At 40.0% G+C, this 20,778-nt stretch overlaps 1 protein-coding gene across 4 annotated transcripts in view; it reads right to left on the reverse strand.

The window, feature by feature from the left end:
- Nucleotides 1-20,778, reverse strand: part of CSMD1 (CUB and Sushi multiple domains 1) — a 2,000,616-nt gene that overhangs the window by 756,482 nt on the left and 1,223,356 nt on the right. For all 4 annotated transcript variants that reach the window (XM_073336216.1, XM_073336215.1, XM_073336217.1 and 1 more), the window contains exon 7: nt 16,561-16,638. In XM_073336216.1, the coding sequence (XP_073192317.1) occupies nt 16,561-16,638 (78 nt within the window). The remainder of the gene's footprint in view (nt 1-16,560; nt 16,639-20,778) is intronic.

Raw genomic sequence — 20,778 nt, forward strand, 5'->3', positions numbered from 1 at the left:
TGAAACTGATCTAAGAACTTTGTTCATATCTGTATTTATAATGATCTTTTAACCACAATGCTCTCTTTCTTTTTTAATAAATCTTAGTTTATTTAATAAGAATTGGCTGTAAGCGTGTATTTGGGTAAGATCTGAAATATTCATTGACCTGGTGTAATGTGTCCACTCATTTGGGATTGGTAGAACTTTATCTATGATGAACAAAATTTTCAGTAATCCTGATCATATTTGACTTGGCTGTGTGGGTGGGTTGCTTTAAGGAAACTGGGTTTTGGCTTCTGGGTCACCAGTAAGATATTGTAGAAGCTGTTTTGTTGCTGGCTTGGTGAATCAAAGTATTAGAATAAACCACCAGTTTTGGGGATTGTCTGCCCCATTCTTTGCAGTTTGCCCTGATTGAACGGTCCCAGTGAGGCCCACCCAGGCACCAACGGTCACAAATGTAATCTCTGTCTGTCTACTTATGCAGTCCCTATCGCGCCTTCTAACACCTCCCAAGTCCTTTGTCATGAAAACTCCCTCCTTAATATTTTAGCCCTTCTATTTCAGGGCAGGACCAGAAAGGGTCAGGATGAATTAGAATGAAAAATAAAATAGAGAAAAGGTAACTTGTTTTTTTAACCTCCCAAAAGTTCTTTTCAATTGTGGTCAGGATTTGGGTTAGTTTTTTAATTTATTCCATCCAGCTTTGCCATCCCTACAATAGCTACACTACCTAAACACAGCTGTCTGAGAGCAAGGGGTAGACCCATGCTCCATTTTTAACAAGATCTGAAATGCCTGAGCATATTTATCTGTGTGTTGTTTTAGAGCAGCCTGTCCCAGTCTATGCTATTCTGTACTGCTGCTCACACTGCACTTCAAAACTTTTGAGAAAAAGTCTAGCAGGGAATTAAGGAAGGAACGTGACTTTTCAGCATGACACAGGTTCTCTGGTGCTTTAAGGAATAGAAGGAGAGCTGATATGCTGAGATAAAAAGAAGCAGCCTGAATAAAATAAACTATGTTACAGTAAATGTCAGCTGTGAGAAGACTTTTTTTCCGCTTTTTGCTAATTTGGTAATTAACTTCCTTTATTTCATGCAACAGAAATGAACTTCAGTTCTTGGCGTGCTGTGCTGATTGAGTCTGAAGACTAGGGAACATAATATACACAACTGTGACTCATCTAATTTACTAGAGCTTATATCATATTATCTTTTGATGTTAGGAGTATGGAATTGCAAATATACTGGCAATGGGGTGATAGGAGTCAAATAAACACATCAGCAAAGTAACAAGCACAACAAAAGCACAGATTAGATATGCTTTCAGTTTATAATTATTTTCTGTTAAATGATAACTCAGCTAGCCAATTTGGGTTCTAAGGACGGCATTGGTTGTTATATGGGAAATCCTGGTTTAGGAGTGACTTTGGAATCCCTATCTGCTAGTCTACAGTAGATGGTGTATGTTTCAAAAGCGTATCTCTGACTCACAGTGCCTTAAATGTAAACCCTGCTAGTCTATTAGCTAGCATGGATAGTGGCACCAAAATAACACATTTTTGGGGAGTGAGGTGTGGTGGTAAATGCAGTTAGGTCATTCTCTCTCTCTCTCTCTCTCTCTCATGTATGTATTTGACAAGTCAATATATTCAAGCAATCAATTTTGAAGGGGGTTACTGTATCTGCTGTAGATAAATAGTGGACTTCAGTTCTCAGCAGAGCTTGAATCAGCATGAATATTTCCCTCCCCTCCAAATCAACAATTAATCTTTCCCTTTTCATGGCAAAGCTATGTTGTAATTTATCAGCTAAGGTTCCTAGAGTAGCACCTGTCACTGTAGAGAGAACGACAGAGATCACAACAGGGAAGTTTTTGTGTGGTACCCTGGTTTTACTAGGTTTCTGTGCATGCCCAAAATGTCCATAAAATCAAGGCTGTGTAAAATGAGAATGTGGAATCATCCACTCTCCGTCTGGGAGACACAAAAACATTCCATATTAAATATTTTGATAAGTTAGATTTACATAAAATAGAATTCTACTATAATACAATGTAGACATTTAGTTTAAATACAACTTATTAAGCTTTAAAGGGTATGTAACTTGCTTTTTCTTGTTTGTTTTCTCATTTCTTTATTCCCTCTCGCTCCTATTTTCATTCTTTGCCTTTATTTCCATTTCTCACCATCTTCCCATATGGTATTCTCTCTCTGCTCTTTCCTCTTGTTGTTTTTGTACTTCCCTGTTCTTTTCAGAGTAACAGCCATGTTAGTCTGTATTCGCAAAAAGAAAAGGAGTACTTGTGGCACCTTAGAGACTAACCAATTTATTTGAGCATAAGCTTTCATGAGCTACAGCTCACTTCATCGGATGCATACTGTGGAAAGTGTAGAAGATCTTTTTATACACACAAAGCATGAAAAAATACCTCCCCCCACCCCACTCTCCTGCTGGTAATAGCTTATCTAAAGTGATCACTCTCTTGTAAAGTAAAGAGTAAAGTAAACTTGTAAAGAGAGTGATCACTTTAGATAAGCTATTACCAGCAGGAGAGTGGGTTTGTGTGTGGGTGGGGTGAGAAAACCTGGATTTGTGCTGCAAATGGCCCAACTTGATTATCATACACATTGTAAGGAGAGTGATCACTTTAGATAAGCTATTACCAGCAGGAGAGTGGGGTGGGGGGAGGTATTTTTTCATGCTTTGTGTGTATAAAAGGATCTTCTACACTTTCCACAGTATGCATCCGATGAAGTGAGCTGTAGCTCACGAAAACTTATGCTCAAATAAATTGGTTAGTCTCTAAGGTGCCACAAGTACTCCTTTTCTTTTTCCCTGTTCTTGTTTTTCTTTTTGTCCCTCCACTTCCTAGGTGCAGGGGGATTTTCCCCTCCCCCCAGAACCCCAGCCCTTCACCCTATTTTTTTCTCTGTTGTCTGAACACCCTCCTTTATCTCAAGGGCATAACTCATCTCTTTTTTCCCATTTCGACTCAGGTCTTTACTAATCCCCAGTTTGTCTCTCACACATGAGCTCATTTCCCACCAAATTTCTGAACATATTTTAATCTCTTCTATGCAACTTACCATTGACTCCTTCACTCTGAATGCTGGGGAAACAGTGAAGTCAAACTACCAAAGAACTGAGTAGAAAAAGCAGTTGCCACCCACTGAGGTAACCCAGCCCTATCTGACGACAGTGCCAGAAACTTGTAGCGCAGGGTAACTAGCAGATCCAAGGCTGCTCAGGGGAACAGCTTGAGTCAGTATCATTCACAAACACTAAATTCAGTAAAAATAATGTAAAGAACTACAAATTAAATAATACCCAGCAGGAAAAACAAAACACCTGAAATGTGATGTATTTGTTTTTGATGGTCCTCTGTTGTGTAAGTCTTAATGTACATTTTATTTAAACAACACAGTATTAAAAACTAGTCAAAATAATCAATAATAAACTGATATTTTACTATACATTGACATTTTTATAACAGAAAATCAGGAATATGTTTTAAGTTATTTAATGTACAGTTAGAGGATATTTTAGTCTTTGTCTTACCTCCATAGAGTTATTCAAGGCAAAAGAAAATAAAAAGAAAATTTGTCGAAAAAAATATAAACCCACACACGCACACTTCTATCTCCCAGCAAATCCCATCCAAATCAAGCGAAACTGTGCTTCCATTGTGTTACAGAATTGTGATGGTGTGTTTCGTAATGATAGAAATTATAATTGGCTAGTGGAAGACTAGGGATTTTTGAAGTTGAACAAAAACTACACATGAACATTCATGTGCTTAAAACAGAAAATTGACTAAATGAAACTTTTCATGAAAGTATCTGATTTCTATGGGAAAATGTCAGCTATTCATTCAAAAAATGAACTTGTAAAAAAATTGATTCAGAAATGCTGAATGCGGTGACTCATGGGAGTTGTAGTTCAGGTGCTTCATTCCCCCCGTGTTTCCTCTGGACCAGGTTCCCTAGATGGACTTAATCATCCATATTTCATCACAGCAACACAACTGCCATGAGACACCACCTATGCTCACCAAAGAGGGTAACCTGGTGCATCATGGGTGATGTAGTCCAATTAGGCAGTTTTTCATTCTGGTTTTCAGCTGAAATTTTTGGACTGAAAATTTCAGGTTTTCAGTCAAAAATTTTCTGTGTTGATTGTTCATCAAAAAGATTTTTTATTCAGATTTTTTTTTTTTGACCAGCTCTACTATCAACTCCACCAGAGTAGTTTTCCCCAAAACCCAACAGGACAAACAGGATCTGAATTCAGATTCACTGCAGAATAACTGTGCATCTGGCTTACTAACTATTATATTATGTCCCTTTCTGCAAGGACAACATGGCTTAGTCTCCGCTGAAGTTTGACAGGGTATGTTTCATCTCAGACTTTGTCCAAACAGCATGTACACCCTGAAACCTGGCTGCTCTAGATGGTCTGGTGGTATTGTTTAATTACCACTACCTCAAACTTTTTTTTTTTAGGTTCCAAGAGTCATAACCCCATCCATATCAAGATTTTTTCTGCAAACCTGAACAACAGCTATGGATTATTTTTCAATTTACCTGCAATTCTCTGAACTTTCAGGGACTAAATTTTGCCAATTTACATCCTCCCTAGCCTGCCTCTTCAGTGAAGCTGCACAGGAGGTAGTTAGTGTAGTATTATGTCAATTAAGCCTTGTCTAGGTATTAAGAAGTAGATCTAAAATTCAAGTGTTGTGAACAGTTAATTTTTATACTGCTATATTCACCTAAAGAGCAGATTGCGGGTCACTGGGTATCTGACTTTCCAGATAACAGAATTGGCTGTTTATTTAGCTTGCAATATAAGATACTCACTTTGGAAAATCAATAACGTTACATAATTGCATATGAAAAATATTTAATGGCAGTTTCAGTTTTCTAGGTGGATTACAGTCCAGTCTAACCACCTAAAATTCAATCAGATTACACACATCTTGTTTAATACATTTTAATAGATGCTTTCTTCTGGTTATTTTAGAAATTATATATGCAAATTATGTGTTAAATAATTGATGAAGCACCTTGTTTTGCTTCTAGTTACAAGTGATGCTTTTCTTCACTAATATATTTAGACGGTAGTTCTCTTCACAGCAAGATTTTTGCATAGCATTTTAAAAGATATTTCAGCTCCTGCAGTGATGAAGGCCTATTTAGGAACAGCTAGTATAATTTACTTAGGTGATTTATTAAGCAATTTATACAATCTAGTAAAATAGCATTGTATAATATTATTTCATAGGGATATGTATCTTTGTTGAGAAAACTAAATTCTTTAACACTTGGAGAACTCTGTATTATTACATTTTATAATGGAACAAAGTAGATCAGGGTAATTATCCTTCTTGTTTTATTAAAGCTTTACACAACTGTTAGAGGTTAATGCTGCTATTTATTTTCCTACTGTCAAATGTTACACTATAATAAAATCTATGTTACTCAGTAAAATGAGGAATGGAGGCATTAATCCTTCATTAGACAACAATAAGTGACGTAATGTAACTCTAGCTATGTATGTATCTACATCTGGATAAATAAAGCAAAAATGTTTCTAATACACAAAGATCAAGGATTGAAACCTGAAACATTTATTCATGTAAGTAAACTTCATGGCATGAGTAGTTCCATTAACTTTTCAAATTACTTATATGAATGTCTGCAGGATTGGGCCTTTAATTTGCAGCATATTAAGACTAGTAGGAGAGTTATCTCTGTCCATATTTATTTCAGGGGAAATGATCTGAGCAACTGAGTGTGCAGTATATGTTCTGTATTTCTGTTAAAGGGCATTCTGAAATAAAATAGGATGTCTATAGACATGCTAAGCTTAGACTGTTAATTACTTAAATCCATTGTTTCCTAGCATTGTAATTAGTCCATCAATAAATCATGGGTTGGCTCTTCTCATTTACAGAGAAGCCTGGTGTAAACATCGGCTTGAAAAATGTTTTCCTTCAGAAGCTGTGGCATTTGAAACTATGACAAACATTTTTCATAATTAGAATGGCTAGAAAGTTTGGGACTGTGTGTGGTCATTGGGGGAGTTTGGGTCTGGGTACTCTCAAATATGGTTTTGTGAGTTAATTCAGTGCAAGACCACACATACAAAACACCTAATTTCAATACTTACATTACTGAACAAGTACTAGACAGATAGTCTGTTACAGTTATTGTGAGAATCATTACTTCAAATGACCCTTCCAGAAGCAAGCACATGAGTGTCTGGAGCTGGTTTCAGCCATTGGCATACCCCCCCTGCCCTCCCACCATTGAGCAGGTGTTATGACAATATTGCCTTAGTTTCCCCTTCCTTCTGCCAGTTCCCATTTAGCCTAGTGTCTGGTAGTTCCTCACTATGACTGTAGCACTCTGTCTGGACCATTAATACCCTCTCCCCTCTTGGGGTGCGCAAAAATGTCTAGCAAGTCAAGAGGCCAGTAACCCTAGTGAACAATCAACAGTCTCCAGCCTCTTGGGGTTTGGATCCCTTTGCTGTACAGGTTTTAATAACATCTCTGTTGGGATTGGTGGAAGAGCTCAGATCCACTCACTCCTCTGGATTCTAATCAAGGGACACCGTATAATGCATTTGGAACCAGTTTATCCCAATCCCTTGCTGTTTCCTGCCACACCCCTCCTGTAGACTTTCCCAGACACTTCTGGATGTCCAACTGCCTGGTTGGTTTTCTAACATTGTGTTGCCAAAGGACCGAACTTTCCCTTCCCTTCTGAACTGCAGCTTTTTTACCACCACAGCTGTTGCAAGGCCACCAACCAGCCACAGCTGAGGAACCAACTAGTCTCCCTGTAGATCTGTTAGCCTCTGGGACAGCTTGTCCTGTGTATACCCCATGACAATCAGACTCTTTAACTGGATAAATAACAGGGACAGCTCAGAAAGAAACTACAAAAGTATATTGTTGCACATTAAGAAGACTGCAAGAGTTATCAGTTTTCAAAGCAAGACGCCATTTCTTGTAATGGGAAAACCCTAGCATTCTCTCATAAATACCTTTTTAGAATGGTGTGAGGAGGCAGATGATCCTGGAAAAGAATTATGTTGGTGGGTTTTCTTTTCAAACCACTTTGTATGTCTGATGAAGGCGATGGTGCCGTTTAGCATGTCAGGTTCCGGCATGACTTCTTTAGAAAAGCTCACATACACCACAGTCTGGCTCATGATAAAAAGCAAGTCAGAAAGCTGCCAAAATTTCTATAGTTGCTTCAAGGAGACAGGTAGACTTGTATTATTTTTGTTTTCCCCTTGCCTTTAATTTAACTTTTGCCTAGGCTCACAAGCCAAAAGAGCTTTATAATGAGCAGATTACACTAAACTGGGAGGAGTGGTAGATATGCTGGAAGGTCGGGATAGGATACAGAGGGCCCTAAACAAATTGGAGGATTGGGCCAAAAGAAATCTGATGAGGTTCAACAAGGACAAGTGCAGAGTCCTGCATTAGGATGGAAGAATCCCATGCACAGCTACAGACTAGGGACCGAGGAGCTAGGCAGCAGTTCTGCAGAAAAGGACCTGGGGTTACAGTGGATGACAAGCTAGATATGTGTCAACAGTGTGCACTTGTTGCCAAGAAGGCTAATGGCATTTTGGGCTGTATAAGTAGGAGCATTGACAGCAAATCGAGGGACATGATCATTCCTCTCTATTCGGCACTGGTGAGGCCTCATCTGGAGTACTGTGTCCAGTTTTGGGCCCCACACTACAAGAAGGATGTGGAAAAATTGGAAAGAGTCCAGCGAAGGGCAGCAAAAATTATTAGGGGGCTGGAGCACATGACTCATAAGGGGAGGCTGAGGGAACTGGGCTTATTTAGTCTGCAGAAGAGAAGAATGAGGGGGGATTTGATAGCTGCTTTCAACTACCTGAAAGGGGGTTCCAAAGAGGATGGATCTAGACTGTTCTCGGTGGTAGCAGATGACAGAACAAGGAGTAATGGTCTCAAGTTGCAGTGGGGGAGGTTTAGGTTGGATATTAGGAAAAAAACTTTTTCACTAGGAGGGTGGTGAAACACTGGAATGTGTTACCTAGGGAGGTGGTGGAATCTCCTTCCTTAGAGGTTTTTAAGGTCCAGCTTGACAAAGCCCTGCCTGGGATGATTTAGTTGGGGATTGGTCCTGCTTTGAGCACTGGGTTGGACTAGATGACCTTCTGAGGTCCCTTCCTACCCTGATATTCTATGATTCTATAATTCTATGATAAAAGAAAATTGCTAGGTCGGATTTTTGAAAATCTCCTATCTTTAGGATCATTCTGTTTCATCAGTATGACGCTTCACTTACATCTCTCTTTCAAACATTGTTTCTTGTACTTTCTTTTAAAATATTCTTAATATCTTACATTTCTCTAGTGTGTTTCATCCAAGGTTCCCAAAGCATATTATAAACAGTGATGATGTTATATTTTTTCAGGTCAATCCCTGAAGTCCAGATAATTCCTGTGTACAGTGCAAATCATGGCAGGGGGTTTTTTGCAAGGAAAATTCAGTGACAATTTCCTGGTAGAGATTTCCCTACATTGTTCTGTCAAAGGTTGGTGTTTGCCTCATTACAGAAAAGTTGCCAAAAATGATGGGCCCCAGGGACCCACATGGAAGCCCTGTATTCCCAAAGATGCTCTGTCCCAGTGCCATGGCCCGCCCCTACCTCGTCCTCTGCCCAGCTCATTACACTGGCACGTGTACTGGGGGAGGATTCCCCAAATTCATTAACGGTTGTAAATTTTCTGTGGTGGATGCAGTTCAAGTTTGTTTTTTCCTCTACATCCTCCCTACTCTAAAACATTCCTTTGAAGGCGTATGTACAACAGATATCTTTGTGAACATTTTGCATCCCCAATCCACAGAGTAGTTCTCCACAAATGGAGGAAGTTCTTTGAAGATGCTCCTTTTAAACATTACCATTCCTGAACACAGATATTAATGTGCAAACCAACCCATTGCTGCCCATTATCCTCATCTTGTCTCCGTAACAAATACTAGTCATTCACAGATTAAAACCTGCCATATATGAGTTACAGATTAGGACTTTAGACTCAGGGTTTTTAAGCTTTTCAACATGGACAGATGCAGATGCACAACACCCCATTGACTTCACTGGAGGCCTTAAGCAGCAGAACAGCTTCAGGATAAGGGCCTAGGCATTTTTTTTTTACCACAACATGCCAGTTCCAGTTGAAAACTCCACTGACTGTCCTACAGCAAGTAATGAGAAGTTATAGAAAACATATTGCACAGATGTAGAGAGACATTTTTATAAGAAAAAATGACTTGATAGTTATGTGTACAGGCCCAAACTGTCTTTGGACTGAGTAATCATTGATTGCACTAAATGCTTTCTGTTCTTCCTTTTTGCTAGTTTACAGATACATGCCACAATTCGTTTTACCCTGACAGCATAATACAAAAAAAAAAAAAAAAAGTAGAAAACAATATCAATTCCATTTGAGGTGCTGGTGTTTGCACTATATGAACTTCAGTCCATGTGAGGTGTGAATTTTGGGATTATTCCATTGATTTTAACATTTTGGGGGAAGGATTGGAGCCTGCAGTGGCTGCTTAATAACTCTGAGATTCCACTACAGTATTTTGATGGAAAATAGTGAAACAGGGCCTCTTTCGCAGTGCTCCTTGATTGTGATTTGACCTGAGATGGGAGTGGATAGTACGTGAAAGTTTCAGCTTCATCAAAAGAAATGGTTTGTACAATAAATACAATGCTATATACACACAGCTAAAATGTTAAGGTTAGAGAAATGCAAAGAGAACTCAATAAGGTTGTGTGATGAAGCTATCAAACTGACCATGAAAATCACATGTAAAAATCAACAAAAATAATTCAGTCTGGTATTGGGATCCACTTTTTCACTTTACTGTTCCATAGTAATTTGGAAAAACACTGCAGTTTAAGGGCGAGGTGCTCTTTAAGGACCAACCAAAGAATTACATCAAAGTTCAAACCATAAAAAAAAAGAAACCAATATTTATTTCGCAATATTATTTTTATGGTCCTTTAAACACAAGTTGAACTTTAAACACATTTTAAAAAATCATAGAAATAATAGCAGCTTTCATAATTGTAAATTGATTGAGTTGAGATTCAATTGTTGTCATTATCAGTTTGCTAAGATCACTGCAGCCACATCAGTTGGCAATTAATTTTAAAATAATTATCTCCCCACCTTGTTAATATATAAAAAGTTCTTGTCTCAGTGGTTCTCTATACTAGGGATAATAAAAAAAAAACAGATTAAAATGACACTATGAAGAGCAGTATTTCCTACCACCAGGCTTAATGTAAACGTATAAGATAGATCAACATAGGTACATTGATTGGGGTGTGAAAAAAACAACCTCCTAATCAACATAGCTACACCAATGTGAAGATGGAAGAATGCTTCAGTCAACCCTGACAGCAGGATTGTCTGGCTATATAGACTCCCTCCTCAGGCCCTACGCTACCAGCATTCCCAGCTATCTTCCAGACACCACTGACTTCCTGAGGAAACTACAATCCATTGGTGATCTTCCAGAAAACACCATCCTGGCCACTATGGATGTAGAAGCCCTCTACACCAACATTCCACACAAAGAGGGTGTTCAAGCTATCAGAAACAGTATCCCCAATAATGTCACGACAAACCTGGTGGCTGAACTTTGTGACTTTGTCCTCACCCATAACTATTTCACATTTGGGGACAATGTATACCTTCAAATCAGCAGCACTGCTATGGGTACCCGCATGGCCCCACAGTATGCCAACATTTTTATAGCTGACTTAGAATAACGCTTCCTCAGCTCTCGTTCCCTAATGCCCCTACTCTACTTGCGCTACGTTGATGACATTATACTACAGTGCTAATAAGCGATGGTCACATAAACACCACCCTATACCGGAAACCTACTGATCGCTATTCCTACTTACATGCTTCCAGCTTTCATCCAGACCACACCACACAGTCCATTGTCTACAGCCAAGCTCTACGATACAACCACATTTGCTCCAACCCCTCAGACAGAGACAAACACCTACAAGATCTCTATCAAGCATTCTTACAACTACAATACCCACCTGCTGAAGTGAAGAAACAGATTGACAGAGCCAGAAGAACACCCAGAAGTCACCTACTACAGGACAGGCCCAATAAAGAAAATAACAGAACGACAATAGCCATCACTTTCAGCCCCCAACTAAAACCTCTCCAACGCATCATCAAGGATCTACAACCTATCCTGAAGGATGACCCATCACTCTCACAGATCTTGGGAGACAGGCCAGTCTTTGCTTATAGACAGCCCCCCAACCTGAAGCAAATACTCACCAGCAACCACACACCATTCAACAGAACCACTAACCCAGGAACCTATCCTTGCAACAAAGCCCGTTACCAACTGTGTCCACATATCTATTCAGGGGACACCATCATAGGGCCTAATCACATCAGCCACACTATCAGAGGCTTGTTCATCTACCAATGTGATATATACCATCATGTGCCAGCAATGCCCCTCTGCCATATATGTTGGTCAAACTGGACAGTCTCTACATAAAAGAATAAATGGACAAAAATCAGATGTCAAGAATTATAACATTCAAAAACCAGTCGGAGAACACTTCAATCTCTTTGGTCACTTGATTACAGACGTAAAAGTGGCAATTCTTCAACAAAAAAACTTCAAAAACAGACTCCAAGGAGAGACTGCTAAATTGGAATTAATTTGCAAACTGGATACAATTAACTTTAGGCTTGAATAAAGACTGGGAGTGGATGGGTCATTACACAAATTAAAACTATTTCCCCATGTTTATCCCCCGCTCCACCCCCCACTGTTCCTCAGATATTCTTGTCAACTGCTGGAAATGGCCCACCTTGATTATCACTACATAAGGTTTTCCCCCCGCCCCCACTCTCCTGCTGGTAATAGCTCACCTTACCTGATCACTCTCATTACAGTGTGAATGGTAACACACATTGTTTCATGTTCTCTATGTATATAAATCTCCCCACTGTATTTTCCACGGTATGCATCCGATGAAGTGAGCTGTAGCTCACAAAAGCTTATGCTCAACTAAATTGGTTAGTCTCCAAGGTGCCACGAGTCCTCCTTTTCTTTTTGCGAATACAGACTAACACGGCTGCTGCTCTGAAACATAGCTAACTTCGTTCAGAGAAATTGTGTTCCTACACCCAAGGAAAAACCCTTCTGTCTGTGCAGGCTGTTTCTATACTGTGGGGTTACGCTGACATAGCTGCACTGACGTAGCAATGCCAGTACAGTCTCTGGAGTGTAGACACACCCTTACATGAATTCATTAACAGTAATGGCCAACTCTTAGTACTGAACAGCTTGCTTCTACAAGAGGATATTTTTCTGCCAGCAAATATTGAGGGCCGAATATGAGCAAGAGTGAAGCAGAAGGATGATTTAAAGTTCAATTAATAAAAAATTAAGAAATATAATTATATGGTAACAGTCTGCCATGAGTACTATTGTAGTTTTATATCACAATGCATTATGTTAGCCATTTCTTTCCTCAATTGCATACCAGATAATGATTTTCTCTCCCCTTTCTTTTTTAACACTGAATCAGCAGTGTCATCCTGTTCTGGAATTAGCCATTGTGACTAACTACTGAGTAACACAGTGTGTGCCATTAATTTACCTAAATGTGTTCCAGTGATCAATACTGAATCTGTAAAGTAATTTGTTCTTTGACTCTACGTGGCAAAAATAATTGCCTAAAAAATAACTCTTTTTTTTTATTTCAGCTGTAAATCTGATGACTGTTCACAATAAAAAGCTTATGGGATAAAAATAGTGATTCTGGTATTAGCCAATTCCAAAATATATACCTATTTTTTAAATAGGTGAAAAAATATTTTTGATATATAGTGAATCATGCCTTAGAATGAAGTTAAATTTGCTTCAGTGGAGTTTAAGGAGACTTTCACTCTCATGAAAACATCTCTACATTCTGCATTTACTAATAACATTAAACACTTAGTGTAGAAAATGTTACCCAGTTGCACAGTAAATAAACAATTTTAAACACATGTCCCTTATGTCCACTGAGTGTTTAACAGTGTGTTAATATGTATATAATTTTCAAAAATGACTAAGTGACTTAGGAAGACAAGGTGAGTGAGGTAATATCTTTTATTGGACCAACTTCTGTTGGTGAGAGAGACAAGCATTCAAGCCACACAGAGGTCTTCTTCAGATCAACATAGCAGTGGTGAGCTGGAGCCGGTTGTTAAATTTAGAAGCCCTTTTAGAACCTGTTGTCCAGCGAGGGACAACCGGTTCTAAAAGGGCTTCTAAATTTAACAACCGGCCAAAAGTGGAGCCTTAGGCGCCGACTCTGTGGGTACTCTGGAGCACATGGGGAAAATTTGGTGGGTGCAGCTCCCCTCCCCGCCCCAGCTCACCTCCGCTCCGCCTCTGCCACTGAGTTATGCTCTGCCCTGCTCTGCTTCTCCGCCCACCCCCCACTCCCGGCTTCCCGCGAATCAGCTGTTCGCACGGGAAGCCTGGGAGGGCTGAGAAGCAAGCGGCGGCTTCACACTCAGGCCCAAGGAGGAGGAGCGGAGGTGAGCTGGGGTGGGGGGGCGCGAGGAAGGCAGCCAGCGCCGCAGCAGGTAACCGGGGGGAGGGCGCAGGGGAACTGCTCCCCGCCCCAGCTCACCTCTGCCTGGGCCTGAGCGTGAAGCCTCCGCCTGCTTCTCAGCCCTTCCCAGCTTCCTGTGTGAACAGCTGATTCGTGGGAAGCTGGGGTGGGGCAGAGAAGTAGAGCGGGAAGGCATGTTCAGGGGTGGAGGTAGAGGCAGAGCGGAGGTGAGCTGGGGCCGGGAACGGGGCGGGGAGTTGCCGGTGGGTGCTCTGCACCCACCAAATTTGCCACAGAGCACCATGGAGTCGGTGCCTAAGGCACCACTTTTGTTGTGATCAGTCGGGGGAGTGGCCGCTCCCCCTTCTCCCCCCCAGCTATGCTACCCCACCCCTAGGAGCCAGAGGGACCTGCCAGATGCTTCCCGGGACTCCCCACCTCACCCCCCGGCAGATCCCTCTGGCTCTTAGGGGTGGGGCGGGGTGGGCACCCACTACGGTGGCCCACGAGACCCTCCTGCCTGGATCTGGGGGCAGTCAGGGGACAGGGGAGGGGGGTGGGGGGGGCACGGGTCCGGGGGGGGCACAAACCCCTCATGGGGTGAGGAGGGAACTGGTTATTAAGATTTTGGCAGCTCATCACTGAACATAGGTATGTGTGGCTCGAATGCTTGTCTCTCTCATCTCATCCATCTTGTCTCTCTAATATCCTGGGACTGATATGGGTACAACTACATGGCATACAAGGAGTTACTTAGGGTTCATCTACACTGCAAAAAAAAGAAAAGACTCATGGTCATGAGTCTCAGAGTCCAGGTCAACTGAGTAGGGCTCATGTTTTGACTGGGGCTCTGTAGCTATTTGGGCTTGGGCATGGACTGGAGTCTGGGCTCAGAAACCCAGTAAGGAGGGATGGTCTCAGAGACCTGGCTCCAGCCTGAGTCCAAACATCTACAGTGCTATTTTTAGCCCCATAGCAATAGTCCTAGTCAGTTGACCTGGCTCTGAGACTCATGGCTGTGAGTCCCCCCCCCCGCTTTTTGTTTCAGTGTTGATGAGCCCTAAGTAGATGAACCTTACATTGCTATTTTTAGTCCCGTAGCACTACCCTGAGTCAGCTGACCTTGGCTGTGAGATTTGCTGATGTGTTTTCTTATTTTATTTATTTTTGCTGGGTAGAGAATTGTATCCCATATGGGGAGAAGTGATGGTTTATAACCTGGATATGTATCCATTATTTTCTAATTGAACTGTATCATGAAGCTCTGTGCTGATAGTACCTAGCACTGTGTTCCTAGCTGCATCGTTATTTACAGTGGATATTAATATTGAACAAAAGAAGTTACCTGTAAAAATTTGAGTGGGAGAGCTTAAGGAAAAAAAATCCATTTTTATTATTGTTTACCCTGTAATTTTATTGATAAATTTCACATTAGCAGCTTGTACGACTACTTTAATACTAACAACATTATTTTTAGTTCTGTGTTGAAAAGTCAAGACATCATAAAAACCTCACAAGCAAAAAGAAAAAAAGAAAAAAAAATACCTTATTATATCTGAAAGTCAACAGCAGACTGCCTTATAAACATTTTTTCCAATAGCCTGCCTTACTTTGAATTCCTATAATTAAATGTGGTATCTGACAGGATATGCTTTGAGAGCATAAGCAGAGATCACACAACGCACAGCAGTACCTTATGAATAATGCAACAGCCACCCATTTGTATACACACACCAGAGACTGTGGATCAGCTATATTCAGCTAGACCTTGCACAAAAAGTTCCTCTTCTGTGTCAGACCAGGAAAGCATGATTTTTAAAACAGACACTTTTATCAGTCATTTTTCGTTCAAGTGAGCACACCAAAAACACTTTGCACAAAAGGATGCACCGAAGAAACAAAGAATAGAATCATTTCCAATCTCTCCGTACTTCTAGAATGGCACACAACAAGCCAAATGCAGCCTTGGTTTTACTCCACTGATTTCAGTGCAATTACACCAAGGATTCATTTATTCATATGGGTTAATCATTATACAAACACTTATAACTAGTTGTGAGTGAACCTAGGAGTCCCCTCTGGATGTTCTTAGGTCAGGGGATCCCTTGTATCCACAATTAAATTGCAGATACTGTTGTGGTTGTTATTTTAAACTTGGCCTGATTCATGGGGGCAACATCTCTCAGGCTATTACTCAGATTGTCAGGTATTCAGGTGAAGAGGAAGGCACAATTACTTAAAACAAAAATAAGTTGGTGGTCTCTAGTTACCAGACTTATCTTTCTCCGAGACTACACATTGGGAAGAAGTGTACAAGGGAAAATTATGTTGCTCCAGAATCCACTAGACACATGGAGAAGGGAAGGAGCTGCTGAGCCCCCTGCCCCACCTCCCATCTTGCTGGCAACTTGGGGAAAGAGATTGGTAGGAATAGAAAGAGTTACTAACTCCCCTACCCCTAACACATGAAGGGGAAGAAGCAGCCACGGAGACACACTGCATGCTGGTCACACATGGGTGGGGGTTTAAGAACTTCTGGGAGACTGAATTAACTAAGGCCAATGGAAGGGTTAAAAAGTGGAAAACCTCAACCCAGAATCCCAGCAGCCAGAAGGAAAAGTGCTGCCTTTCCCCACATCCCCCATTTCCCAACAAGCAGAGAGAGTAATGTAAATACTATGATCCTCATCCCCCAGTATTATCATTGGAGATATAAAATGAGTTACTAACAAATGAAAAGACAGTGCAGCTTTCATAATTGTTCCCCAGCATTTCAGGGCTTTGTTGTTTGTTTGTTTGGTCTCCCTAACAGTCTCTCTACCAATTTGTGTTTTTTAATGAGAATAACAATGTATACGATCATTCTAAAGATAATAATAATAATAATAGTAACAACAACAACAACTTACAGACAGAATTTTTGTGGTTACTGTCTTTGTTGGGTAGCATCTTGACTCCTCTTGACTTCAATTCAATTGCTTTTTTAACTGTTCAAAGCAAGCAAACAAAGACCAAGAAAGTTTATTAAGACATATAGTAAACACACACTGCATCCACAATGCATGTACTAAATGAAAACAAAGCAATATGGAGTCCTACTATGAAATGGAATTTACAGTTACTTCTCAAATAACCCAATTTTCTTACTTTTTTTCCTGAAACCATAACAATTTAATTATGTATCAGAAGAAAGTTGAGAGCCTTAGCATTTATTAGCAGTAATAACAGGAATATTTTGACTTCAAACAGAATGTTTAAGTTTCATTAGAGCCAGAAAAAAGACAAAACTGTCCTAATGATATCATGCTCACGATGAATTTATGTTTTCTGTTGTAGACGACAAAACTTAAAATAAAATTTAAAAAACCCTATTTTAATTGTACAATATACTCCCAACAGCAAACTTTTCCCATTTTTTTATAAAAAATAGAATCAGACACATGCAAATATGCAACAAATCTACAAAATTTAAACCGAATGTGTCATAGTCCCACAAAAGTAATTGATTTACAAACAAACTTGAGTTTGCTCTATGTCAGAATGCTGAAGACAATCTTCAGATGACACCTTTCAAGAATGTTGTACATTCACTGAGAAGTCCTTCTTTATATTCAACCTTTAATCTTTTTCCTGGAACTTTGTATGTGATAGTTAATAGTTTTAAAGTTTGCACATTCATACTAAACACTCATCCTAAAGTTTACACATTTATATATATGAACCTCATCTTCAAATAATTAATTCAAAATAGCAAAAGAAAAATAACCCTGCAAAAATGTATTTATATATTTTCTCACCATATTAACAAGTAAAACAGCAAAACTAAGATCAATTCTACTTTTCTGCTAATATATGGATCTATCAAATTGTACATTAGTTACAATATGTACATAATCGTATGAACATGTTAAAAGACAGAAGGCTAGGAACAGTATACTGGCACTTGCGTGTCATATAACAAAAGGGTGTATTAAGTTTGTTTCTCTACTACACTTCTTTGCTGCTCTTGCTTCCACAGGCACCAATTCCGTGGGTGCTCCAAAAAAATTAGTGGGTGCTTAGCACCCACCTGCAGCCAAGCTGTCCCCCTCCCACTAGCATCTCCTGCGCACTGGGAGCCCCACCGATCAACTCCTCCCCATCCCTCCCAGTGCCTCCTGTACGCCACAGAACAGCTGTTCAGCAACATGCAAGGAGGCGCTGGGAGGGAGGGAAGAGTGGGAATGGGCATGCTCCGGGGAAGGGGGGCGGGGGTGGAGCCTTGGAGGAACGGATGGAGTGGGAGCGGGGCTGGGGATAGGGTGGGGGTGGGGAAAGGCAGGGCAGGGTGGGGCCTTGCAGAAGGGGTGGAGTGGGGGCGAGGCCAGGGATGGACCAAGGGCAAAGAGGCAAGGCAGGGGTGGAGGCTTGGAGGAAGGGATGGAATTATGGCAGGCTTGAGGCGTGGGAGCGGGGGGTCGAGCACAACCTGGATAGAGGGGAAGTAAGCGCCTACACTTGCTTCATCAAAATGTTGTTTGTAGTACTCTGGTTGTGTTGGCCCGAGGATATTAGAGAGACAAGGTGGATGAGGTAATATCTTCTATTGTTAACCCACAGATGACATGGCATTTTTATCTTCTCATTTTTCTGTGAGAGTTCATTCAAAAGCGTAGTAGGTTGTTTTGTTTCATCTACCTACTAGTTGTTATTGGGGGCATTTAGTACACTGGTTGAGGTACAAAATATATTGTGATAGGTATGTATAAGATCCACGGATCTTGAAAGATGTGTTGGGGCAGGGTGATCATCAAAGCAGTGGAGATATGTCTACACATTTTGCATCTGTTGTTATGGCAGGGTCTGGAGTTGCTTTGAGTTGGTGTGTCTGTATCTCCAGTAGGTGACTGCTTTTCACAAAGCGATCACTCCATATCTGACCTCTCGGTTCTCATCCTCAAAGAATCCTGAACAACACCTTCAAAAGACAAGCCTCAGAGCTTAAGTTCATAACTTTCTTAGACACTAAAAATCATGTACTTAAGAAAGACACTGGATTTATGGTTTATTATAATAATCTGTACTTCACTAACCCCCTTTTTTGTCCTCTGACGGCAAAGGTGTCCACTTCACTTTGAATGGTCTCCTACAGTATGTGTATATTTACTTATGCTACATGATATTGCACCTTGTATTTAGCTGTGACATCTTGAGTACACTTCCGAGACCTGAAGAAGACTTCTGTGTTAGCTTGAAAGCTTGTCTCTTTCACCAATAGAAGTTGAACCAATAAAAGATATCACTGCACCCATCTTGTCTCTCCATGAAAATGTGGCAGCCTTCTCTGAAGTGTTGACATTCTTTGGGCAGGCACCATAGGAAGTGTATTGTGTGCTATATACGCTGTACCATACTAGATAGAAGCACATGCTTAAAACTCAGGAAATGTGTGTGAAAAGTCATAAAAGGAAAGTTAAATATCCTTTTACCCATATGGACTGAAATAAGTTTGACCCTGGGCTTAATTTGACGTGATCTTTATAACAATGAGAGTAAATTGTGCAAAAGCTGTATCCATCTAGAGACACTAAGGCTGCTATATAATTTACTCACAGTAAACAAAAGGATTTCTGTCAAAAATGTTATCATTTACACATATGCTGATGAGAAAATGGAGAAAAGAAATGAGCTGATTTTGTGGAAAGTTAGCTCAGAAGGGTTCTGGAAATATATGACATATTATTTAATTCTTAAAATTAAAGCACTTATATACTCTCTGCTTTTGTTTCCTTCAAACCATTATGCAACCACAGTCTTTTACAATATATATTGTGAAGTATTTCAAAGGCAAAGTGATAGACAACAGAACAATTATGATAATGCTGGAAGCCACTGTTTGAGCTATCTAGTCTAATCTCCCCTGTGACAAGGAAGCAAGACTCTACACTGCACTTTCCATATATCATTTAATACCCACTTGAATGTCTCTGAGTTTGCAAAAGCCACATTGCTGGGCAAACTGTTCTACTGTCTGATTGTTCTTCCCATTGTAAAGATTTTCCTCATTTCCTAGTTTAATTTTTCATTTAATAGTAAAACAAAGACCAATGGGTTTCAATTAATATAAACAACACTTTTCTACCCACAACTTATCATCTTTTAAGTATTTCTCATATCTAAGCTTTCTCATATCTCCTCTTAAACATTTATTTAGGCTAAGTGAATTGAATTCATTTCCCTTTCTCCGTAATTCACAATCTCCAGTCCTTGTAAGAGTTCAGTTCTCTGTCTTTGAACATTTTCCAACATCTATATTATAGTAGAGTCTAGCAAAATTTAGTACAGTAATCCAAATGCAATCTGAACAACTCAGTGTAAAGCCAAACTGCAACACTTCCTTTTATTACACATAAACTAAAATTAAACCCTAGCAAAAGGAAAATAATCACCTGACAACACTTATATGCGCCTTACAAGCTAATATAGACAGGAATCTCCAAATTCATCTATAGACAGAAAAGGGTCAAAGTGTAAAGAGGCTTTTGGGCCAGAAACCAGTGAAAGTAAATAGTGACAATAAAGGAAATTTCAAATTCACACAGCAGGTAGGTTCAGTGTTAATCTTTTACATGGCTTTAAACTGAAAAGGCGTACAAGTAAATGTAAGTGTACAGCCCCAACAGGAAGAAAGTAAGAAAGAATCTTCACCCTTGCATTTCAGGGACTCCACTATCAAGATCTCTTCAAGTAAGGTAGCAGTCTTTTACCCACAGACAAAAGGAATAGGAGATACACACCTCTTTTCTTTCCTTAAATTCATCTCTTACAAACTTGTATCAAAATATGACTCAGAAATGCTTATTATTTACCCCAGCCAATTGATTGCACTAACCAACCCATATAACCTTTCTTGTCCTGAAAATATACATACATTATTTTTTTTTCTAGAAAGTATTTGCTGAAGTATTGTTCTTCACAAGAGCATCAAACTGTAACTTACATTCAGTTTGTTTTCTGTCATTACCTCCAGATCACTCCTTACGATAGCTTTCTAAATAATACTTCCCTATCTTTTATCTAGGATGTGAATTATCATCAAAGGTATTTCATCCTTTATTTTAAACTTTGTCTCCCTTGGAATTGCCCAG

This window comes from Lepidochelys kempii, chromosome 3 (genome assembly GCF_965140265.1).
Source record: "Lepidochelys kempii isolate rLepKem1 chromosome 3, rLepKem1.hap2, whole genome shotgun sequence".
Classification (NCBI taxonomy): domain Eukaryota; kingdom Metazoa; phylum Chordata; order Testudines; family Cheloniidae; genus Lepidochelys; species Lepidochelys kempii.